The 26,087-nt window shown below is 42.4% G+C and overlaps 2 protein-coding genes and 1 long non-coding RNA gene across 5 annotated transcripts in view; 1 reads left to right on the top strand and 2 right to left on the bottom strand.

Moving 5' to 3' along the window:
* Window positions 1-2,388: 2,388 nt before the first annotated feature.
* Window positions 2,389-3,934, bottom strand: LOC134736784 (uncharacterized). Its single transcript, XR_010121036.1, has 2 exons — window positions 3,525-3,934; window positions 2,389-3,371 (listed from the first exon to the last, which is right to left on the bottom strand). It is a non-coding gene; the product is annotated as an uncharacterized lncRNA (long non-coding RNA).
* Window positions 3,364-15,976, top strand: LOC134736783 (histidine-rich glycoprotein-like). 2 transcript variants are annotated; one of them, XM_063640208.1, is made up of 2 exons: window positions 3,364-7,345; window positions 8,224-15,976. In XM_063640208.1, exon 2 carries the CDS (start codon window positions 12,805-12,807, stop codon window positions 14,017-14,019), a length of 1,215 nt encoding a protein of 404 aa, XP_063496278.1. In that variant the 5' UTR covers window positions 3,364-7,345; window positions 8,224-12,804; the 3' UTR covers window positions 14,020-15,976. The 2 variants fall into 2 exon arrangements, with proteins under 2 accessions (XP_063496278.1, XP_063496279.1); XM_063640209.1 differs by having other exon boundaries at window positions 4,337-4,606; window positions 5,307-15,976.
* A 4-nt stretch (window positions 15,977-15,980) lies between these two features.
* LOC129482486 (protein FRG1-like) overlaps window positions 15,981-26,087 on the bottom strand; it is a 75,623-nt gene continuing 65,516 nt past the window's right edge. The window contains exon 8 of one of the 2 annotated variants that reach the window (XM_055278388.2): window positions 15,981-16,866. In XM_055278388.2, coding sequence (XP_055134363.1) covers window positions 16,848-16,866 — 19 coding nt within the window. In that variant the 3' untranslated portion in view covers window positions 15,981-16,847. Of the gene's footprint in view, window positions 16,867-23,715; window positions 23,846-26,087 lie in introns of those variants that run through there. The other variant, XM_055278387.2, reaches the window with a different exon arrangement.

Genomic DNA, 26,087 nt, shown 5'->3' on the forward strand with positions numbered 1-26,087 from the left:
TTTAGTTGAGAGGCTTATGATAGGACCGTTTTCTCCAGCAAAGTCCTGAGCAGCAATGACTCATGATTTCTTGCACAAATGATCAAGAGTTAAATCACTGGACAAGAGCACACAGTAGATGAACCCAAGCAATGCTGGCCTTCCTGATATTTCGTGCCCTCTTCACTCTTATATCTCTGAAGCTTCGCTTTCTTTCTCTCCCATTCAGCTGTGACAGCATCCCGAAGTCCTGGCACATTCTCCCATTCTGCATGCCAAACAGACCAAACTTTCACAATAGAAAAAGGACACATTTCCAACCAAGGACAAGGGTAATACATTACAAATCCCCTCTGGATAAAGTAGAACAAGAAACACCCCATATTCACAGGTTGTCCGAGAAACAGGGAATGGGGCCTAGAGATAAGGAACGCAGGCTGAGAGGAACCCAAAACCCCAGCCAAGTCACCCAGATACACAGCAGTTATAAGCCTGTCTAGACACAAGGGCTGGAACCACTTGCTGATCCACCCTGGGGAATACAAGCTCACTGGAAATCATTCTATTGGCTTGCCAGTTAACCCAATGAACCAAAAGGCAACTGGCAGAGTAATAATAAGCCAATTCATGGAACAAATATGTACCAAGCACCTACTGTGTACTGAGCACTGGGTACTGAGGTGAGTAAGACAGCCCCTGTCTTCTAGGAGTTCACAATCAAACCAGGAAGAGAGATGTGCACTTAGCAAATAAAATGATAGCTAACACTTTTATATGGCACTTACTGTGTTCACAAAGCTTAAAATGCGTCAACACATTTAACTGTCACAGCAACTCAGTGAGGAAAGTATTGTTATGTCCCTTACTTTGCAGATGAGAAAATGGAGCAGCAGGGAGGTTAAGTAACTTGCCCATGGTTCCAGCACTAGTAAGTGGTGTTGGGCTGTGGGGTCTGGGGTCCCTTCCTCTTAATAAGAGATTATCTTTTAATTGTTCTGAGGGGCTTTCTGGCTTACTAGGCTTTAGCCCACAGGTGCTGCATTGAGCTGGGTTTTGTTGTCAGGCCAGAAAGACTTGCACATAGGATACTTCAGACCATTTTCCCTGATTTCCACAGAAAAGATCTAGCTGTAGGATGGAGTTAAAGTTCACAGTCTCATTCTCCAGCCATGTTTTCTCAGCTAATCTGTAGGGAGGCTAAATAGTGTTACAAAAGAAGATAAAGTTTTCTTTTTTCTAAGTTCATTTAGCCAAAAGCTGTTCTAATTTTTAGATATACATCCCAGGGGTGTTTCAGTGACAGTAGAGGATTCAACTCCCACGGTGCCAGAATCCTGCAATGACAGAACTTTTACTGAAGTCCAGGAGGCTGTGGGCATCCCCACGGGCCAAGTGGTACCACCAAGTGTCCAGCACATCCCCTCGAAACCCCATTAACTGAAGCTCTAGGCGGTCATAGGCATTTGCCATACACCGTCCTAGCTCTCCCCGGCGGTGGACATCTCCAGCCCTACCGAGATGACCCCCACTGCTGGCTGGGGGGCAGATGTCCGGGTGACAAGCCTTGCCCTAATTCACTGGTTTGCCATTTGTGATGTCCAATTATAACGCCTGGAAAGCTCAGATGCAATCCCTATGACCGGGCATCTACATGCCTGTGCATCTTTTGTTGGGCAAAGAAAGCCTGTTGAAGAACAATTTCAAAGAGCTGGGAAATGCATAAAGCCTGAAGGGACAGGGTTCTCTTAATGTGCTGCTCGAAACAAAACAAAAATTTGTAAACAGAAAACCTGACCAGAAAATACATTACAATAGCCACTAGGTGGAGACAGAGTATTGCTGAAGGGACAGCAAACAATCAGCTGAGTCTGAACTGTGGCCAGAAAGATGTGAAACTAAGCGGCAAAGTAGCCCAAATATGAAATATTGAGGGCAACCCATGTGGTCAGTGTATTTATCGATACCACAGAAGCAGCAGCCAAAAGAAGAGTGGACATATATTCTCCCTCTAAAGAATACAGGTGACTTAAAAACGGTGCAGCAAACCAACATGGCACATGGATACGTATGTAACAAACCTGCACATTGTGCACATGTACCCTAAAACCTACAGTATAATAATAAAAATAAATAAATAAAATAAATAAAATAAAATAAAAAAATAAAGCCACACACACAAAAAAACGTTTCCCCCAGAACTTTACTGAAACAGCGCTGGAACAAGCAGCACTAATTAACTAGGTAGTCTGGAACTGCCATAGTATTCACTGTAAGTAAAGGGAAACTGAAATTAATGAAGCAGACAAACCTCTCCCCAGGTCATGGCACCAGAAATGTTGATGGCTGATGTAATACCTTGGTTCTTATCTCCTTAGTTTAAAAGAATTTAAACAAGAAACACACAGTAAAAGAAGTACAGAATAATTTATTGCAAAAAAGAGAGGATATTTTGAAAATTAAGTGCAGAATAGACGACACAGTCTGAGAAAGAGATTCCAGGGCAGCCTGCTCATAAAATTGAGACAGCATTAATTATTGCTGGAGAAACCCTCTTTATGGGAGTTTTGCATGATTATTCATAAGAAGGTGGAAAGAAGTGTCACAGTAAGCATGTTCTGACTGGTCTTCTGGGTGCACAAGTGCAGTAGCTGTACACATCTGTGCATACATTGCATGTCTCATTAGCATCTTAAATCTCCACCCAGGAATGTGTTTTTTACTATTAAAATAAACAAAGGGTCAGCTTGAAGACAGATAAAATCAAGATGCAAATGCTTTCTAGAAGTAAAAGTCCCTACTGAAGATAGCGGGTTTCAAATGACCCCGAGTGCTCCACATCTTAAAAGCTGCTACGGTAAAGCTGGAAAACTATCTGTTCCTGACGTAACAGGTCCCATTGGTGGCTCTGAGCCACTGGCAAGCCAGGCCTGACTTGAGATGAGACTATTGATTTCAAGCGTAAAATGCCTAAATAGTCAGCAGCTTCAGGTTGCATTTTGGAGCTTGTCCACTTAAACGGGTTGATGAAAATGGCTCACAAGACTCACGCCTCGGAAATGGGGTTTTCTCCTTTGCTCTTAGCAGATTTTGTGCAACCCAATAATTAACCTTTCTGATGCCTAGACTTTCACATTCGTGAAAAAGGCGACTTTGAGAGTGACATTTCCAGGAAGCCACAGTCCTTGTCACAATCTGCAGAGCTCTGAAGCTGATCACAAGCAGGCCAGGTGGAATATTTATCTCTAAAACGGTTCAGTGCGTGCTCTGGCTAGAGAAAAAAGAGGGCTGCGTCACAATGGACAGTGTCTCGGACATCAGGAAAGTTTCCACAGCAGTTTAGGAAAGAAGGCAGTGCCCTGGGCTGCAGAAGACGTACTGCTCTGGAAGGAACCCTGGGTGCAACGGAAAGAGGAACCTGAGAAGGATAGGGCCAATCGGGTGAGGACAACCCGCCCTATTTGGGAAAAGGTAAGGTATCTTCATAGGATAATACCCTCCTCAATGGTCAGCCCAGACCTGCCCTCCAGGTGCACCTCTGTACTCACTATCCTTGCAAAGAGTCGGCATGGCATCAGAACTCAGCAGTGCTTTGGACTCTGGGAAGTCCACACCGCTCTGCCCCTCCCTCCAGGGCTATGCACCCCGGATCCCGGTACATGCTGGGATTATAGTTCTGAAGACTATCGACAAACAGGCTGAGAGTAGTTAACGGACTACAGCTCCCAGCATATCAGGTGGGACGCGTACCACTCTGACCCTTCTTCCAGGTCTGCGCCTCGCCCTGGAGCCTGGCGCATGCTGGGATTGTAGTCCTGTAGCCCTTTGACCAAAGGGTTGGGAGTGTTTATGAGATTACATCTTCCAGCAATCCTAGGGAGGGGCACACAGCCCGGTCTCTTCCTCCAGTGACACGCATTGTCCCTGAGAATGGTGCATGCTAAGATTGTAGTCCTGCAGCTCTCTGAAGAAAGGACTGGAAGTGTTTATGAGCATATATCTCCCAGCAAGCCTAGGGAGACGCACACAGCCCCGCCTCTTTTTCCAGTGACGTTCACTTTCCCTGACCCCGGTGCATACTGGTATGTATGGTAGTCCTGTGGCAACGGGACCGGAAAGTCTTGGAGTCTTTATGAAACTACATCTCCCAGCAAGTAGAAGGAGGCGCCCACGGTCCAGTCTCTTCCTTCAGTAATGAGCACTGTCCCCGAGCTGGGTGCATGCTGGGACTGTAGTCTTGCAGCTTGGTGATGAAAGGGCTGGGACTGGTTATGAGACTACATCTCCCAGCAAGCCCACTAAGGCGCGCACGACCCTGCCTCTTCCTCCAGTGACGCGCACTTTCCCTGAGCCTGGTGCATGCTAAGATTGTAGTGCTGCAGCCCTGTGACCAAAGGGCTGGGAGCATTTATGAGACTGCATCTCCCAGCAAGACCAGCGAGACGTGCGGAGCCTCGTCCCTTCCTCCACTGATTGGCGCACGCTCCCTGAGCCTGGTGCATGCTGGGATTGCAGTGCCGCAGCCCTGCGACCAAAGAGCTTTGCTATAGTTATCTGTGAAGTATTCAACAAACTACTTAATTATTACTGGAAGCCAGAACCTCAGTTGCTTTCACTTTTTGGATTTTATGTAAGTGAAATTTTATAATATGTATAGTTTTACATCTACTTTCTTCTATGCAATATTATAGTTATAGTATTAATTCATGATATTGCAGATAGCTATAGTTTATTTAAAAATTTTTTTTTTTACTTTGTGGTAAAGTATACATAAAATTAACCATTTTAGCTATTGTAAGTGTGCAGCTCAGAAAAATTAACTACATTCACATTGTTTTGCAACTATCATTCCCATTCATAGGGACCTCCTTTCAACCTGCAGAAACAAAACTCTATACTCATTAAGTAAGCTCCTTTTTACTCCCCCTCAGTCTCCTAGGAACCACTCTTCTACTTGAGTTTCTAGAATTTCATTATTCTAAGTATCTCATAATTGGAATGATTCAGTATTTGTCCTTTTATGACTGGCTAGTGTCACTGCACAATGTCCTTAAGGTTCATGCATGACATATCATGTGTCAGAATTTCCTTATTTTACATAGCTGAATAATATTCCACTGTATGTATAAATCACATTTTATCTATTTTTTCATTGACGGTAATTCAAACAACACTTGAGTAATTCAAACAACTTTTTGGTGATGTGAGTAATGCTGCTATGAACCTAGGTGTACGTGAATTATTTTCTGTCTTTGCTTTCCTATCTTTTGCTGCATACCCAGATGTGAAATTGCTGGATCGTATGGTGATATTATGTATAAATTTTTTAGTTACTATTTTGTTATTTTATAGCAGCTGCAACATTTTACATTTCCACCAACAGTGTACAAGGGTTCTAATTGCTCCACGTCCTCACCAACACTTGTGATTTTCTGTTTTGTTTTCTTTCTTTTGGTAGTAGCTGTGCTGATGGGTATTAAGTGATATGTCATTTGGGGTTAGATTTGCATTTCATTAATGATGAATTTTGTTGAGCATCTTTTCATGTGCTTATTAGCTACTTTACATAATTTTTAGAGAAATGTCTGCTTAAGATTTTACCAATATTTTAAACAGGTAGTTTCTTTGATTGTTGCTGAATTGTTCTTTGCAAATTCTGGATAGAGTCCGATTCATCTATTTTTCTTTTGTTTCTTGTGTTTTGGGTGTCCTGTTAAAAAAAAAAAAAAAAAAAAAAAAAAAAAAAAACACTGCCAGATACAGTGTATGACATGTTTCCCCTATATTTTGTTCTAAGAATTTTGTAGTTTTAGCTCTTATATTTAGGTATTTGATCTAGTTAGTTAATTTTTTCTTATGGTATAAGTCAAGGGCCCAGGTTCATTCTTTTACATGTGGGTACCCAATTTCCCCTGCACCGTTCTGCCTCCGACCATTGGTCCTGTGTGAGTTTACATGGAGGTGCTTTGCCTCTGAGAAAGGAGGCGAGTGGACGGGGGGGCAATACAGCCCTGACAACACCTTGACTCAAGCCCAGTAAGACACGCGAGCAATAGGCCCCCTTGCAGAGGGCAAAGCAACGTGGAATCCGAAACCACGCTTCAGTCGGCCTGAGTGTGACTCCTGTGTGGACGGGAGTATCTGCCTTGTGCTCCGTTGCAGGCTCAATGTGGGGCTATCTCATCTGTGAACCATGTGGTTGAAAAATGGACAACCACCCGGGTCTCGGCTCATTGCTCTCTGAGCAATTCGCTCATTCCTTGGGAGACGAAATTCGTCTGAATCGCTCCCGGATGAAGTAACCCAGGCTGGTGATCTGGAGGGCTGGTGAGCGCCTCGCAGGCCGATGGGGCTGTGGGCCGAGCACTTAGCCCCCACTGGACACCCAACATTTTCCTGGAGTGCGAGGTCCTGCTGGTCCTGGAGGTAGAAGACAGCTTTTCTCTCTGCCTTCCTTTCTCTGTCCCTTGATCCCTCCCTCCTTCTTTCCCTCCATCCCTCCCTCAGTTTCTCCCTTCATCCCTCCCTCCATCCCTCCCTCCCTCCCTCCCTTCTTCCCTCTATCCCTCCCTCTATCCCTCCATCCCTTCCAAGGTCGCTCCATCCATCCGTTCTTTCCTCCCTCCATCGCTCCCATTCTCTCTGTCTCACTTCCTCTCCTCCTCTCTGCCTGAGTTCCTTCGCACGTAGAAAGGGCAGCAACCTGGTTTGCATGGGGTCTCGGGTCTGCATTTAGCTGTCAGGCGCTCCACGGTGATGCCGAAGAAGCTGGCGGGGCACGGGTAGGTGAGTGACGGTGGCAGGGGGAGGAAGAGGAGGCGAGGTGAGGAAAGAAGAGCAGGCCTGGTGGCTGCCCGGGCCAGTGATTCCTGGGATGGAGGTCTCCGCCCGCCCCACTGAAGAACGCGGGTGGGTGGGGGAAAAAGGGAAGGGAGCTCCGCCTGGGCTAGTTAGAAAACCTAGGCTGTTGCCTGCAAACCCATGCATGAGCAGTAGACAGTCCACCTGGACGGGCTCTGGGATCCTGGGATGCTCAGGAATGAATGACAGCCCTCCTCTGAGTGGAGTCTCTCATGGGACCTGGAACTCAGGGATCCTAGGCAGGTCAGCTGGAAGGGAAGACACGCCTCTCCATACCGAGTCAGAGGTTCGCTGCAAAAGAGAGACCACCGCCCTGCCCCCGTCCTGCCCCAACCTCCTGTCCTAAACCTCCTCCAGCAGAGCCCCGTGTTCTTCCTGGCTGAGGAGTGGTTCCAGTGGAGCAGTCTCTTCCATGTCCTTCAGCTCCCCCAGTAGCGCCGGATCTAGGAAAGGTTGTGCCTTTTGCTGAAACTCTGGGGTCGACAGAAGCTCATCTAACAGGCTAGGGGTGAGTGTAGACGAGCGTCCTGGCTCCTGGAGTGGTTGGGAGGCGCCTGGATGGCTTGCATCTGTGCTTGATGCGGAGGCCTCCAGGGTCGTGAGCTTTGGAGGTGGAGGTGCTCAGTCTTCAGTTTCCCATGCCACCCTGGCGACCTGGGGCTCCAGTCCCACCACAGACTCCGGTGGGTCGTGGGTGGTGCAAGCACACCTTGCTTCTGTGACTCAGCTTGAGGGGGCCCAAGCTGTCCCACTGAGCATGCTCCCAGCAGGCTGCCGTGCTGCGGGTCCTGGTCCTCCTGGCATTTGTTGGGGTGCAGAGGCCACCAGGGAGTCTGAGGATGGGAGAGCCCAAGTTCCGGAGGAGCCAGGGCTGTGAACAAAAAGCCCCGTGTGCTGGGGCAGGTTGGGAGATTCCTTCTGCCTGTGCAGCCTGGCTGGGCCAGGGCCAGGCTGAGCCAGGCCTTGCTGCCTGGCTCATGAAAGCCCCTTGTGGGAGAGCCCCAGGCACGCAGAGCGTGTGGGGTGCGGGAAGCCCCATTCCCCACCCCCCGGTGTGGGTGAACTCGATTGAGGAGGGAGGAGGGTGACACCCACTGGGGGTATTAATTAGTTACCACAGTGGCCTCAAAGAGCTAAAATGAAAGGAAGAATTGCACGTCTCTCACTTTAAGTCCAGAGCTAGAAATGATTAAGCTTAGTGAAGATGTAAAATTTTCATCACTAGAGAGACATCAACACTTGGCTTCAAAATTTCAAAGGATGGGCTGACTCTCTTTGAGGAGCACTGCAGTTGGTGACTTTAAGTTACAGCCAATGCTCATTGACCACTCTGAAAATCTCAGGGCCCTTAAGAATTATGCAAAATCTATTCTTTCTGTGCTCTAGAAATGGAACATCACAGTCTGAGTGACAACACATCTGTTAACAGCATGGTTTACTGAATATTTTAATTCCACTATTGAGACCTACTGCTCAGGAAAAAAAAAAAACAGAAACGATTCCTTTAAAGAGATTGCCACTTGGCCAGATGCAGTGGCTCCCACCTATAATCCCTGCACTTTGGGAGGCCAAAGTGGGTGGATCACCTGAGGTCAGGAGTTCGAGACCAGCCCGTCCAAAATGATGAAACCCCGTCTCTACTAAAAATACAAAAACATTAGCCAGGCATGGTGGTGGTACTTGTAATTTCAGCTACTTGGGAGGCTGAGGCAGAAGAATGGCTTGAACCCTGGAGGCAGAGGTTGCAGTGAGCCGAGGCCACTCTACTGCCCTCCAGCCTGCGCAACAACAGTGAAACTACATAAAGGAAGAAAAAAAAAGGAAAGAAAAGAAAAAAGGAAAAAAGATTGCTGCTTATTGACAATTCACCTAGCTACCCAGAAGCTTAGATGGAGATGTACTTGGAAATTAATGTTATTTTCATGGCTGCTAATACAATATCTATCCTTCAGCCTGTGGATCAAGGAGTGGTTTTGACTTTCAAGTGTTTTTATTAAATAATAAATGCATTTTGTAAAGGTATAGCTGTCATAGATAGTGATTTCTTTGATGAATCTGGATAAACTGAATTGAAAACCTTTTGGAAAGGATTCATCGTAAATACTTTCATGATATTTCAAACTCCTCCCGTGAATCACAAGTGTCCTTAATAGCAATCCTTAAATGCCATTAAGGACATTTGTGATTGATGGGAGGAGGTTGAAATATCAACATTAACAGGAGTTTGGAAGAAGTTGATTCCAGGCCTCATGGATGACTTTGAGGGCTCAGGATGTCAGTGGCGAAGTCCCTACAGATGTTGTAGAAATCGCAAGACAACTAGAATTAGAATTAAGGCATTAAGATGAGATTAAATTGCTGTAAACTCATGATGAAACTTGAACAAATGGAGAGTTGCTTCTTATGGATGAGCAAAGAAAATATTTTCTTGAGATGGAATCTTCTGCAGGTGGAGATGCTATGTACATTGTTGAAATAACAACAAAGGATTTAGAATATTCCATAAACCTAGTTGATAAAGCAGAAGCAGGGTTTGAGAGGGTTTACTCCAATTTTGAAGGAAGATCTACTGTGGATAAAATTCTATCAAACAGCATCACATGCTACAGGGAAATCTTTTGTGAAAGGAACAAACTTCATTGTTTTAAGAAATTGACACAGACACCCAATCTTCAGCAGCTCCCAGGCTAAGTCAGCAGCCATCAATATAGAGGCAAGACCCTCACCAGCAAAAAGGTTATGACTTGGTAAGGCTCAGATATTCATTAGTATTTTTCAGCAATGAAGTATTTAAAGTTAAGGTATGTACATAGATTTTTAGACACAATGTGATTACTAATTAATTAATTAATTATTAATTATTAAATACTCATTAGACTAGAACATAGTTTAAGCATAGCTTTTAAAAGCACTGGGAAACAAAATGTTTATGCGACTAACTTGATTGTAACATTTGCCTTATTGTGGTTGTCTGGAACCGAACCCACACTATCTCTGAGTATGCTTGTAGGTTTTTGGTTGTTCTTTGTTTTGAGATGGGATTTCGCTCTCTCACCCAGGCCAGAGTGCAGTGGCATGATCATAGCTCACTGCAGCCTCAAACTGCTTGGTCAAGTGATTTTTCTACCACAGCCTCCTGAGTAACTGGGACTACAGGCATGCAGCACTATGCCTGGCTTTTTTTTTTCTTTTTTTTGAGACGGAGTCTCACTCTGTCACCCAGGCTGGAGTGCAGTGGCGCTATCTCGGCTCACTGCAAGCTCCCCCTCCCAGGTTCACACCGTTCTCCTGCCTCAGCCTCCCCAGTAGCTGGGACTACAGTGCCCACCACCAGGCCCAGCTAATTTTTTTTGTATTTTTTAGTATAGACGGGGTTTCACTCTGTTAGCCAGGATGGTCTCAATCTCCTGACCTCGTGATCTGCCTGCCTCAGCCTCCCAAAGTGCTGGGATTACAGGCGTCAGCCACCGCGCCCAGCCAGCTATTTTTTTAATACTTTTTTTTGTAGAGGTGCAGTCTCACTATGTTGCCAAGCTGGTCTTGAACTCCAGGGCTCAAGCAATCCAGCCACTTCAGCCTCCCAAAGTGCAGCCATTACAGGATTGAACCACTGCCACAGCTTGTGTGTAGTTTTTAAAACAAAAACAGCTGGGTGTCGTGGCTCATGCCTGTAATCCCAGCACTTTGGGAGGCCGAGGCAAGTGGATAACGAGGTCAGGAGTTCGAGAGCAGCCTGGCCAAGATGGTGAACCCGGTCTCTACTAGAAATACAAAAATTAGGTGGGCATGGTGGCGGGCACCTGTAGTCCCAACTACTCGGGAGGCTGAGGCAGGAGAATCGCTTGAACCCAGGATGCAGAGGTTGCAGTGAGCCGAGATCATTCCACTGCAGTCCAGCCTGGTGACACAGCAGGACTCCGTCAAAAAAAAAAAAAAATTAAAAGATTAAAAGTTAAGATAGATTTTTACAAATATATATATCTACCATTACAGTATCATACAGAATGATTTTACTGCCGTGAAGATTCTCTGTGCTCTGTGTATCCATCTCTTCCTTCTCTTTGGTCTGTGGCAACCACTGATCTTTCTACTGTTCCCACAGTTTCACCATTTCCAGAACGTCATATAATTGGAATTGAACAGTATGTAGACTTTTCTGATTGGCTTCTTTTAGCAATATGCATTTAAGTTTCCTCCATGTATTTTTTTGTGGCTTGATAGATCATCTCTTGCTAGCAGTGAATAATATCTCATTGCCATTATACTTTTGTCAAGACTCAGAATGTACAACGTGAAGAGTAAACGTTAATGTGCACTGTAAGCTTTGAGTGATAATGAAGGGTCAAAGTAGGTTCCTGGTTGTCACAGGTGTGCTCCTGTGGGGCAGGAAGCTGTAGTGGGGAGGCTGTGTGTGGGGAAAGGGACATATGGGAAGCCAGTACTCTGTGCTCCGTTTAGTTGTGAACCTGCACTTCTCTAAAAAATAAAATTAGTTAAAATTAAAAGCAAAAAATTAGAGAAATTAAAGGATTACAATGTGTCATATAGTTTTCAAATCACAAGACAGAAAAAGACATAATAAAAGAAAGTATAGAAAACAACAAGAATAGGAATAAAACATCAGTGATAGAAGGCAGAAGACAGAAACGTGCAGCCAAACACAGTATTTTAATCATTATTTATATTCATTTATACTAATTTATATTGATTTAACATATTAATTTTGACTAAATGGCATTAAAGGAGGTTTGAGTAATTTGCGTGTCATACTCTGGATGAGAGGACTTAATAATATTAACTCTTTAGTTTGCTGTAAATCATTTAGAAATATGCTCAAATTCCAATAAAAATTCCAAGAAAAATATTTTTGAACAAGAAAATGTGCTTTTAAATTCATCTATTGAACACACACACGAGAGCCAATATTATAAAATTTACTATAAGATATTTAAGATTATTACTATTCAAAGTAAACAAATTTGAAATGGCACAAAAATAAACACATTAATGAAAGAGAATTAAAAACACAGAAATTCAGTGTAGTTGTATCTAGTAACAGGATAACATTTTAAATTCACAAAACGAGCGATTTTTCCATTTATGGTATTAAAATACTGGGTAATGATGTGAGAATATAAAATGATAGAATTGAATAATTGTCCTACACCTTGCATAAAAGTTAATTCCAGCTGGGCGCGGTGGCTCATGTCTGTAATCCCAGCACTTTGGGAGGCCGAGGTGGGTGGATCATGAGGTCAGGAGATCGAGACCATCCTGGCTAACATGGTGAAACCCCGCCTCTACTAAAAATACAAAAAATTAGCCAGGCGTGGTGGTGGACGCCTGTAGTCAAAGCTACTCAGGTGGCTGAGGCAGGAGAATGGCGTGAACCCGGGAGGCAGAGCTTGCAGTGAGCCGAGATCGTGCCACTGCACTCCAGCCGGGGCCACAGAGCGAGACTCCATCTCAAAAAAAAAAAAAAAGTTTATTCCAGTATTAAATGTTAAAAAAAAGAGAGAGAGAGAGAGAGAGAAAAGAAAATTAGACGTCTGTGTGTTTTATGACCTTGAGAATGAATGTCTTCTAAAATCAAAATTTCAAACAGAAACAATATAAAAAGGAATAAACCTAACGTACCTAAAGTGTAAATTCTTATACATTTCAACACCAGGTAAATAGCATAAAACAAACTGGGAAAATTTTTACAACAATTATGTTACATGAAAGTTAAAATCCTTATAACATATACAATGTATAAAACAGTATGATTACTGCTATTATTAATAGCATTATGATTACCTGGTCTTCCCACACACCAGTCCTCTTCTGGTGCCCTGCACTGAAACAGAGCCCTCCTTCTCTGGCCACAGTGAGGGATCCAGCAGGAACCCTGCCTAAACCCACAGAGGGTGTGAGCCAAGCCAGGACATCACATTCCCTACTGTGAAATCACACAGATACTCACTCATGACAGAAATTTGGTCCGTCTCAGAAAAGTTGTGTAACAATTATTGCAGAAACTTGTTTCTCATGTTCCCAGACACATGGGGAAAGCTGGTCTGGAAGATTGATGTCCACATGCTAAGAGAAACAGTCACTCGTAACACACACACTGTACACACCACACCATGTGCACATGCAAACACACCCCACACACAGACACCACACAAACAGCACACACTACACCATGTGCACACGCACACACACAACCCCCTGACACTGCACACACACACCACACACACACCACACCCACTGAACATGCCACACCATGTGCACATGCACACACCCCACACAGACACCATACACACTGCACACATGCCACACAGACACCAGACACACTGCACACCACACCATGTGCACACGCACACACCCCACACAAACACCACACAACACACCATGTGCACACACACACACCACACAGACACCACACCACATGCACACACACCACACACACAGACACCACACACTGCACACCCCACACTGTGTACACACACACCCCACACACAGACACCACACACCACACACACCACTCCATGTGTGCACACACACCACACACACTGCACACATACACCATGTGCACATGCACATACACCCCCCACACCACACACTACACACACCACACCATGTGCACATGCACACACACCCCACACACAGACACCACACACACTGCACACACGACACCATTACACACGCACACACACCCCACACACAGACACCACACACTGCACACACCACACCATGTGCACATGCACACACACCCCACACACAGACACCACACACACTGCACACACGACACCATTACACACGCACACACAGCCCACACACACTGCACACCCCACAGCATGTGCACACGCACACACCACACACACGAACCTACTACACACACACCACACACAACACCACACACACACCACACACATCACACACCCCACACTCCCCAAACACTGCACACGTACATATAGCACCACACACATAGAGCAAACACACACATCACATACATACACCACACACACTGTGCACACACCACACACACCACACACATACACCACACACATTCTACACACACATCAAGCACACATCAAACACTACACTGCACACACAGCACCATACACACACAAAATGCACACGTCACATACACCACATGCACTGCACACACACATATCACACACACACCACACATAGTACACATACACACCACACACACATACACCACAAACACAGCACATACACACACCATACACCACCCACAGTATTCACACAACACCCACAATACACACCACACACACATATACGTACCCCATGCACTTACTAGACACACAGACCACACACACACACCATACATACACATCACACACATACATCTGTGCATACCTCACAGAGTACATACAATCCTCACTTTTAGAACTTAATTCAGCTTTTAAGGAGCCTGGATAGTAAAGTATTTTATTGGCGTTTGAATGAGCTAAGAAAATGCGTAGAAATACACATGCGTAACTATGAAGGCACAAGCAGCACTTTCGAAATCAAAACATTACATTAAACTGTGTAAATTTTTTGTTTCTGAAAAATCAAGTCTTTATCATTTTACTAGAAACTATTTACACAGTAAACTAATGAGATTCTTCCTGAGGTCAAAAGACCTTTTGGAAAATCTTCTCCTTGATGAAATTTCACTTAAAACATCACTTCCGTCATGAAGTATTTCTTGAAGATATTCTTGGTCCCTTTCCTGTTATGTGGAATCGTCAATTCGAATTTTAAAGGAGACTTTGAGATGTTTTTCATCTATCATTTTAAAAATGTTGAAGGGGCTTTTAATTCTGCCTTCAACAGAGATAGACACACCTCTGATTACGATGTAAAACGGAATACGTTACTCTGACAAGCTTTCTCCTCTGCAGCGCAACTGCCATCATTATTAATAAAGATTGAATGCTTTTACTTCGTGCAGAATCTGTATTCCCTGCTTTATAAAGAATAGAAATCTAATTCTCATTATGAAGGCAAATAAAGGTAATCCCTTCAACCTACAGATGACTGAATCATTTACGAAAGCACTCAGACTTTAAATAGCATTTATCAAATGTGTCTATATTTCTACACAGATTCATATGAAGAACATGTAGTTTAAATCATTGCACATTTTATGCTTTTCATGAGTTGTGATGCTGATTAATATTTTTATCACATTTCCCCAAAGGTAGGCTACTTACCGTTATTATTTTCAGTTAGAAATATAGGTGTATTTTCTATTTTTGATGACTTTGAAACATAACCCTTAGAATATAATATCTATGTGTAATATCTGTGGAAAGCATGAAAGTAATATTCAAACAGTATGCATCTTTTCCAGAATGAAAATTTCCTCTACAATAACGTTCATCTTTTTTTTCCTGATGGGCACATAAAAGTCAACATTTCTAACTTTGCTGTACTTTATTTACATTAAACTTGCATCAGCTTCAGGTGTTGCAGAAACTGGGCAAGAGGCCACAAGGTACACAATACACACACACACACACACACACACACAAAACTTGTATTATTATACTTACCTAAGTGTCTAAAGAGGTGGATAAATATATTAGATTGCTCTAGAACAATGATTTTTATGGGGCCTATTGGAAAGTATGACTGTAGTTTGAGTGAGATGCCTGTAAGAGAATCAATTTGGCCACTATTTATTGTGTATTCAATTTTAAAAATACTAACAAGGCTCATGGGATAGAAATTTCCATCTAAATCTCTGGGAAATGTGCTACTAGATGCTGTAGTAAAAAGATTGGTGTGCTAATTGTAAAATATATCTAATATGTAAACCTTTGTTTGTTTGTTTTTTACCTGAAATCCTTATGGCGATGATTGTGTATGTCAACTTGATTCTTCTCATCAACAAGATAAATAAATAAATAGCCAGCCTACCTTTATAAATTAATAATCTAGTTCATCTGCTCTATATTTTGAGGGCAGTGCTTCTCTTCCTTTGACATGCACAAGATTCACCCAGGGATCTTATTAAAATGCAAACTCATAGACCACAATCTGACTAGCTAAGATAAGGAGTCAGAGCATCAAAATGAGTGTGTAGGTGACTGTGCTAAGATTCTACTGCTCATTTGGGCCCGGGCCCACCATACAAACAAAGCTTAGGACCTCTACTACTTGCTGGAAAAGAAATACACATACATAGGATGTGACTATGCATATGGAATATCTGTTGTGTTCTGGACATTGTGCTAGACAACAGAGATAAGAAGTCAAATAATCCCTTGTCTCTATCTGAAAGGAGCTTCCTACACAGTGGCTTCTGGAGGTCTCTGAAACTGGGTTCACTTTCAGATTTGATTATTATATTTATGATTTGACATTGGCATTGAAACCCATGATGTGATAAATTTGTCCAGAACCTGCCAGAACAATTGGCTTTGCTCTCAGGATTATGAAGCCACCGGGGCACATAAATAGTTCATTTATATTTGTATTTCACCAGGCAGGAACAACTTGAGCTACTTTTCTAGACACCTTCGTTTAGAGCTATTTTTGTTTGTTATTTTGTTTGTTTGTTTTTGAGACAGGGTCTCACTCTGTCACCTAGCTGGAATGCAGTGGCATAATCAGAGCTCACTGCTCCCTCTAACTTCTGGGCTCAAGCAATCCTCTCACCTCTGCCTCCTGAGAAGCTGGAACCACAGGCTTATATCACCATACCCAGCTAATTAATTTTTTGTTTTTTGTAGAGACAGGGTTTTTCCATGTTTCCTAGACTTGTCTCTAACTCCTGAGCTAGAGCAATCTGCCTGCCTCAGCCTCCTAAGTTGCAGAGCTGTGGTTTTTAGTCATTTCTGAGCTATTTTACAATCCAGTGTTGAATTGATAAGTTTGGATTCACTCTGATATTTACAGATTTAACATCCTACTTCACAAGATGCTCATAGCCTTGATCCATTACAGCCACTGCCTCATCCATCTCTGCTCATATCCTTGATCCAATACAGCAGCCACCTCGTCCATCACTGCTCATAGCCTAAACTAATAGAAGCCAGAGGGAAGAAATGGAAGCCAACGTGAGTCGAGAACACACATTTTATAAGAGCATAAGAAATTTAAAAATAGCAAAGTATATAATGAAGTTTGTAATAGATATGCATGGCTAAAATTTATTCTTATATTAATATATTCTATAAATTGGGAGAAAATATTAAACACATGAAAAATAAGGAACTATCATCATTAATATATAATTAACATGACAAGAATGTGGTTTATGTTTTTATCTTTACAAGATTAAGGAAAATTTGGTGGAAGGAGGAAGAATGTATAATCATGGGGAGCGTGTATGATACTGGAGGGAGCCTTTTGACAAGGGAGAAATGGCGTCGTGAGATATACTATGGTCATAGCTATGTGGGAGCACAGCTAGCTATGGTCCTCCCCGTCAAGTCCACTGCGCAGTGTTCAGTTACCAACATTGAGGTAGAGTTCACTCTCCCAGGTCAGAAGAGAAAATATACACTGCAGTCAGAAGCCAATGTGTAGGAAGCTCCTTTCAGATACAGACAAGGGACATTTGACTTTTTATGTCTAGTGTCTAGTACAATGTCCAGAACACAACAGACATTCCATATGCACAGTCACATCCTATGTATCTGTATTTCTTTTCCAGCAGGGACTGGAGGTACTAAGCTTCATTAATATGGTGAGCAAGTGCCCACATGAACAGTAAGATCTTAGCACTGCCACCAGGACACCCATTTAAATGCTCTTATCTTAGCTAGTCAAAGTGTGGTCTATGAGTTTGCATTTTAATATGATCCCCAGGTGAATCTTGTGTATGTTACAGAGGAAGCACTGTCCTACATTATATGTGACAGGCCCTCATAGTCACCATCATCACGGGAATCTGCATTTAGAGCATTTAACTATATGGGCTCTGAAATCAGATGACATAGGTTTAGACTTCCTTCTACTTCTTACTAAGTAGAGAACTCTGGGGCGAAAACTTTGCGATGCCCAGTTTTATCACGTCCAAATTGGAGGTACGGGGAAATTATAGCATTTTGCATAGAATATTGTTTTACGTATAAAATGAAATAGTACATAGGAAGCTTCTGCCATACACTAACTGCACAATACATATTAATTAATAGTAATTCACTTAGTCCTAAGAAGAGGTCTATAAATTTGTACATAATAATTTTTTGTGACTACCCAAATTTTTATAATGTAGATTTAAAATCAAGGAATGTTCTTATGTGTAGTCGGTAATCCATATAACATGCCAAGATTATATATAAGTATTTTATTGTTGGTGGGGATATAAGAAATTTGCCATCAAAAGTGGGAAGATAATCTATGTTTGCAGACTCCAGAAAGCTGTCTCTCACCTAAGAGTTTGCAATTTCTGTCTGAGGGAAAAGAAGAGAAAGTTGACTGTGCAAATAAACATTACCATAGAGTCTTCTCTATGGCAACATCAAAAATGAAAGCTGATTCTCATCTTCCTAGCAATCTGCAAAGACAAGTGAAACACAACCTACTGAGCATCAAGTTAAAGAAGGAGAGAATTTGAGTGGCACAGGAGGAAACCATGTCTTCGCCGCTAGGGAAATAAATATGACCAGTGTTCCTCTGCCCTCCTCCGAGGCTAGGGATGGGTTAAATATCAGTGGCTGACCTCAGATAATGGAATGAGCAAAAAAGCTATAAAATCCAGCAGCACATCAAAAAGCTTATCCACCATGATCAAGTGGGCTTCATCCCTGGGATGCAAGGCTGGTTCAACATATGCAAATCAATAAATGTAATCCAGCATATAAACAGAACCAAAGACAAAAACCACATGATTATCTCAAAAGATGCAGAAAAGTCCTTTGACAAAATTCAACAACACTTCATGCTAAAAACTCTCAATAAATTAGGTATTGATGGGATGTATCTCAAAATAATAAGAGCTATCTATGACAAACACACAGCCAGTATCATACTGAATGGGCAAAAACTGGAAGCATTCCCTTTGTAAACTGGCACAAGACAGGGATGCCCTCTCTCACCACTCCTATTCAACATAGTGTTGGAAGTTCTGGCCAGGGCAATTAGGCAGGAGAAGGAAATAAACGGGATTCATTTAGGAAAAAAGGAAATCAAATTGTCTCTGTTTGCAGATGACATGATTGTATATCTAGAAAACCCCATTGTCTCAGCCCAAAATCTCCTTAAGCTGATAAGCAACTTCAGCAAAGTCTCAGGATACATAATCAATGTACAAAAATCACAAGCATTCTTATACACCAATAACAGACAAACAGAGAGCCAAATCATGAGTGAATTCCCATTCACAATTGCTTCAAAGAGAATAAAATACCTAGGAATCCAACTTACAAGGGATGTGAAGGACGTCTTCAAGGAGAAATAAAAACCATTGCTCAATGAAATAAAAGAGGATAGAAACACATGGAAGAACATTCCATGCTCATGGGTAGGAAGAATCAATATCATGAATATGGCCATACTGCCCAAGGTAACTTATAGATTCAATGCCATCCCTATCAAGCTACAAATGAATTTCTTTACAGAAGTGGAAAAAACTACTTTAAAGTTCATATGGAACCAAAAAAGAGCCTGCATCACCAAGTCAATCCTAAGCCAAAAGAACAAGGCAGGAGGCATCACGCTACCTGACTTCAAACTATAGTACAAGGCTACAGTAAGCAAAACAGTATGGTACTTGTACCAAAACAGAGATATAGATCAATGGAACAGAACAGAGCCCTCAGAAATAATGCCACATATCTACAACCATTTGATCTTTGACAAACCTGACAAAAACAAGCAATGGGGAAAGGATTCCCTATTTAATAAATGATGCTGGGAAAACTGGCTACCCATACGTAGAAAGCTGAAACTGGATCCCTTCCTTACACCTTATACAAAAATTAAGGATGGATTAAAGACTTACATGTTAGACCTAAAATCATAAAAACCCTAGAAGAAAACCTAGGCAATACCATTCAGGACATAGACATGGGCAAGGACTTCATGTCTAAAACACCAAAAGCAATGCCAACAAAAGCCAAAATTGACAAATGGGATCTAATTAAATAAAGAGCTTCTGCACAGCAAAAGAAACTACCGTCAGAGTAAACAGGCAACCTACAAAATGGGAGAAAATTTTCGGAACCTACTCATCTGACAAAGGACTAATATCCAGAATCTACAATGAACTCAAACAAATTGACAAGAAAAAAACAAACAACCCCATCAAAAAGTGGGCAAAGAATATGAACAGACACTTGTCAAAAGAAGACATTTATGCAGCCAACAAACACATGAAAAAGTGCTCATTATCACTGGCCATCAGAGAAATGCATATCAAAACCACAGTGAGACACCATCTCACACCAGTTAGAATGGCGATCATTAAAACGTCAGGAAACAACAGGTGCTGGAAAAGATGTGGAGAAATAGGAACACTTTTACAGTGTTGGTGGGACTGTTAACTAGTTCAACCATTGTGGAAGTCAGTGTGGTGATTACTCAGGGATCTAGAACTAGAAATACCTTTTGACCCAGCCATCCCATTACTGGGTATATACCCAAAGGATTATAAATCATGCTACTCTAAAGACACATGCACACATGTGTTTATTGTGGCACTATTCACAATAGCAAAGACTTGGAACCAACCCAAATGTCCAATAACGATAGACTGGATTAAGAAAATGTGGTACATATACACCATGGAATACTATCCAGCCATAAAAATTGATGAGTTCATGTCCTTTGTAGGGACATGGAGAAAACTGGACACCATCATTCTCAGCAAACTATCGCAAGGAGGAAAAACCAAACACCGCATGTTCTCACTCATCGGTGGAAATTGAACAATGAGAACACATGGACACAGGAAGAGGAACATCACACTCTGGGGACTGTTGTGGGGTGGGGCGAGGGGGGAGGGATAGCATTAGGAGATATACGTAATGTTAAATGACAAGTTAATGGGTGCAACACACCAACATGACACATGTATACATATGTAACAAACCTGCACATTGTGCACAGGTACCTTAAACCTTAAAGTATAATAATAATAAAATTTTAAAAAAAAAAAGAAAAAAGAAGAGAAATTAAAAAAATGCATGCATTACATAGTTTAGAGGGTGAGAAGGGATTTTCTTAAAAAGGCAATTCCTAGTTGGGTTCCTTCCTGTTCACCCCATTGGTGAAGAAACTAGTCTTGCCCTAGAATTCTGGGGATGGCTGCAGACACAACAAACACTGAGCAGACGAAATTCACAGTAATTTATTCATCATGCATACTCAGCCCAGCAGAGGATGACACTGCATCTATGCAGGTCATCTGGGGATTGCACTCTGGAGCAGAGGGTGTGGGAGACAGGCTTGATAGAAATCAGAGCGTGGGGTAGCCCCTGGTCCCTTAAGGGATGTGCTTGACTAATTCAAAGAGTTTTGCAGTCTGGTGGGGGCATGAAAGCCATTAGGCTGAGGACCTGGTGGGTGCAGCATGAAATTTTAGGTGTCATAGTACAATTGACCCTGATGCTTCAATATCAGACACTTATTTTAATGATGACTACTATTTTGAGAGGCTGAGAGAAGGCTGTTGAGACATTGTAATAAGTGCTTAGGGGCGTGAGAGATTAGGAAGGCCACAATTATGAGTAATGAAATGTGGAAGCTGATGTGAAGGTACTGCCCCCCATTTATTTAGCAGGAGGCAGGAAAAGTGATCTGGGGTCTCTCGCAGCACAAGCATGTTGGTAAATATTTGGGTAACGTCATGCATTCCCCATGCATTGGTTTAGAGATCTGGGGTCTCTGGCAGCACAAGCGTGTTCGTAAATATTTGGGTGACGTCATGCATTCCCCATGCATTAGTTTTCATGTCTCCAGTGAGTTGTTGGGCAAGTCTGATATTACTGATCCACGTGCAGCAGGCAGCTTCCTGTACGGAGCTACTTCCACCCCTTGGACAGTCCAGGACTGAATGGTTGTCAAAAATGTGAACTCCTTGATGTCCAGTAAAGGCACCTGAGGGAACTGTGTAGCATTGGTGTAAAAAGTGCACTTTCCTAAGGAGCATGAACTTAGAGTAATCAAAGCCTGTGGCGATAGTGGAACCCATCAGGGCATCAACTCGCTGCTTTGTAACTTAAATAGGAATTCTTTGAGGAGCTCAGTCTATCTCTCAAATGAAGCAGCTGCCTTCAGCCTACAGGGGCAGTGGAAGCTCTACTGGACACCTTCACAAGCCCAGGACTGTGTTTTCTGATGAAATGTTGCCTTGGTCACCATCAGTAGTGTCTGGAACTCTGCAGGGGATAAGGAGTGTCCCTGTGAGATCTGTACTGTGTCCTTAGTTAAAATAAAGGTATCTGTTACCTTGATTGGTATTCTGAGTATCCATGAGACAAGAAATTTCTTTAATTCAATGGGGAGGGAAGGTGGACAATTCTTGGCAATTGTCAAAAAGTTTGTAAAAATGTACAAATGGGGCTAATTGTTGGCCCAGCATCAGTGCTGAGATGACCACCTCAAGTTTGGCCAGTTGTGCTGAGGCTTGGGTGTCATCCTTTATCAGGGACATCCTAGCTAGGGGAGGGAAGGCAGCAGCCCCCCACTGAGCTCCATCACATCCGATGATGGCATGCATTCAGAAGGTGGACGAACTTCACTGCTGGTCATTCAGTCGATCCCAAGGGGCCTCGGAGAGGGGTGACTTCCAGCACCACAGTCTGAGGATGAAGGAGGCCAGTGTCAGCACTATAGCCCAAGGATGAAGGAGGCCAGTGCTTCTTGCAGGTGAGAATTGCAGGGGGTACAGATTTGACTCCATTCTGAGGCAAGGAGGTCTCTGCAGCTGTGCCAATGCTGTGGGGTGCTGCTTCCCAAGGCCTGATGGCCAGATGGGCATGAAGGCTCATGGACATGGATGCAGAGCCCTCTGTTTCGAGGGTCCAGTATGTGGTCAGCAATCACTGCCCTGATGCTGTACAGCACAGGGTCAAAAGGGGCAGGTTTGTTTTTTACATCAGAAGCCCATGGACAACTTATGGCCACCACATACAACACAGATACTTCAGGAGGCATGGGAAGAGGTTGCTCAAGCATCTATAGTGTGTGCTCTGATGGAATTCATAGGAGCCCCTGTTAATTTAAATTCGGACAGATTCTAGACTTGTGTGAGGAGGCTTCATTCAAGGTGGGTCAGCTTTCAAGTGACAGCATCAATGAGATTAAGTAAAATTTGTAAGTAAGAAATATGTTGTCAACAGAACCCCAAGTAAAGAATTAAAGGGCTGGGCACAGTGGCTCACACCTGTAATCCCAGAACTTTGGGAGGCCAAGGCCAGAGGTTCGCTTGAGCCCAGGAGTTCGAGACCAATCTGGGTAACATAGCAAGATCTTTTCTCTACAAAAAAAAAAAAAAAAAAAAAAATTAGCTGAGTGTGGTGGCACACACCTGTAGTCCTAGCTACTTGGAAAGCTGAGATGTGACAATTCCTTGAGGTTGGGAGATCGAGGCTGCAGTGAGCTGAGATCATGTCACTTCATACCAGTCTGGGTGACAGAGCAAGACTGTGTCTCCAAAAAACAAAACAGAAATTAAAGAATATTAGGCTTGTATTAACATTGTGGATGCTGAGAGGATGAATAACTATTTCTTGAAAGTGTCAGGAATAGAGCAGCCCCATGTTTACCAAGGAATTTTCAGGAATTGAAGCAAAGTGGCAGGGCCTTGCACTACTGTGTTGGGGAAAGGCCCATTCCCTTTGTATAAGGCTCTTTGTATCTGTGTGTCCTTAGTGTGTAAAATGAATTTTCTCTGAGAATGATGTCATCAGTATAATGTCACACCTGTACTCCTGTAGAAAGGTGGCTGCAGTGAGATCTTGTCTGTGAAGACTGCATGCAATGACAAGGCTGCCAAGGCACTCCGTGGTTTACCTGGTCCCTTCAGAGATGAAGGCAGGCTATGACTGAGACTCTGTTAAAATAGGCACAAAAAGAACATGTTAGCCAATTCTATTAACAACAAAATATTTACCAGTTGTATGAATATATATAGGTTTAGTATAAGGAATTGGCTCATGTGGTTATGGAGGCTAACAAGTCCCAGCACCTGCAGTCAGCAAGCTGGAGACCCAGGACTGCCAATGGTGGAGTTCCAGTCCAAGCCAGGAAAGCTGATGGCGTAAGTTACAGTTCACGTCTGACTTCAAAGGCAAGAGAAGATCTACGTCTCAGCTCTGAAATCATCAAAGAGAGTGAATTCTCTCTTCCTCTACCCTGGTGTTTTATTTGGGTTTTAATGGATTGGATGAGGCCCAATCACACTGGGGAGGGCAACTACTTTACTAAGTCTACATATTCAAATGTTCTTCTCATCAAGGAACACTGTCACAGACACATCCAGAGTGTTTAACCAAATATCTAGGCAACCCAACTTGGCAAATAAAATTAACCATCATAAGGTGAAAGATATATACGATCTGAAGAGAAACCAGGGATGCAGGACGGTTAAACATCTGCAAGTCAATAAATGTGATACTCCATATGAATGGAATTAAAAACAAAAATCACATGATCATCTCAATACATGCAGAAAAAGGATTTGACAAAATCCAGCATCCCTTTATGCCTAAAACCCTCAGCAAAATCGGCATAGAAAAAGCATTTGACAAAATCCAGAATCCCTTTATGATTAAAACCCTCAGCAAAATCAACATCGAAGGGACATACCTTAAAGTAATAAAAGCCATATATGACAAACACACAGCCAACATTATATGGAATGGGGAAAAGTTGAACGCATTCTCACTGAGAACTGGAACAAGACAATGATGCCAACTTTCACCACTTCAATTCAACACAGTACTAGAAGTCCTTGCCAGAGCAATCAGATAAGAGAAATAAAGGGCATCCAAATTGGTAAAGAGGAAGTCGAACTGTTACTCTTTGCTGATGACATGACCGTATACCTAGAAAACCCTAAAGACTCATCCCAAAAGCTACTAAAACTGGGAAATGAATTCAGCAAAGTTTCAGGATACAAAATTAATGTACACAAGTCAGTGGCTCTGCTATACAGTAACAGTGAACAAGCTGAGAATCAAATCAGAAACTCACCCCCTTCTACAATAGCTGCAATAAAAACCTTAGGAATATTATAATTCCTATAATTATAATAGTATATTCCTATAATTGTCAATTGTATGCAATCTTTGCAGACAAATTCTTAATTATATCTGGAAAACTTAACCAAAGAGACAAAAGACCTCTACGAGGAAAACTACAAAACACTGTTGATAGAAATCATAGATACAAACAAATGGAAACATATCCCATGCTCACGGATGGGTAAAATCAATATTGTGAAAATAGCATACTGCCAAAAGCAATCTACAAACTCAATGCAATCACCATTAAAGTACCAACATCAGTCTTCACAAAACTATAAAAATTCACATGGAACTAAAAAAGACATAGAAGGGACATACATTAAGGTAATAAAAGCCTAGAACCAAAAAGAGTCTGTATAGCCAAAGCAAGGCTAAGCAAAAAGAACAAATCTAGAAGCCGACTTCAAACTATACTAGAAGGCCATAGTCACCCAAACAGCATGGTACTGGTATAAAAATAGGCATTTAGATCAATGGAACATAATAGAGAACCGAGAAATAAAGCCAAATACTTACAGTCATCTAATCTTCAACAAAGCAAACAAAAACATAAAGCAGAGAAAGAAAACCCTATTCAATAAATGGTACTGGGATAAACAGCAAGCCACACATAGAAGAATGAAAGTGGATCCTCATTTGTCACCCTATTCCAAAATCAACTCAAGATGGATCAAGGACTTAAATCTAATAACTGAAACCATAAAAATTCTAGAAGACGACATTGGAAAAACCCTTCTAGACACTGGCTTAGGCAAAGACTTCATGACAAATAACCCCAAAATCAAATGCAACTAAAACAAAGATAAATAGATGAGACTTAATTAAACTAAAAGACTTCTGCACAGTAAAAGGAATAATCAGCAGAGTAAACAGATAAGCTACAGAGTGGGAGAAAATCTTCACAATCTGTACTTCTGATTAAAGGACTAATACCCAGAATCTGCAAGGAACTCAAACCAGCAAGAAAAAACTTCCCATCAAAAAGTGGGCTAAGGACATGAACAGACAATTCTCAAGAGAAGATATGCAACTGGCCAACAAACACAT

Source organism: Symphalangus syndactylus, chromosome 5 (genome assembly GCF_028878055.3).
Source record: "Symphalangus syndactylus isolate Jambi chromosome 5, NHGRI_mSymSyn1-v2.1_pri, whole genome shotgun sequence".
NCBI lineage: Eukaryota > Metazoa > Chordata > Mammalia > Primates > Hylobatidae > Symphalangus > Symphalangus syndactylus.

Excerpts from the sequence above, each read along its gene's own strand:
- LOC134736783 (XM_063640208.1), top strand. The coding sequence starts at position 12,805 with ATGACAGAAATTTGGTCCGTCTCAGAAAAGTTGTGTAACAATTATTGC.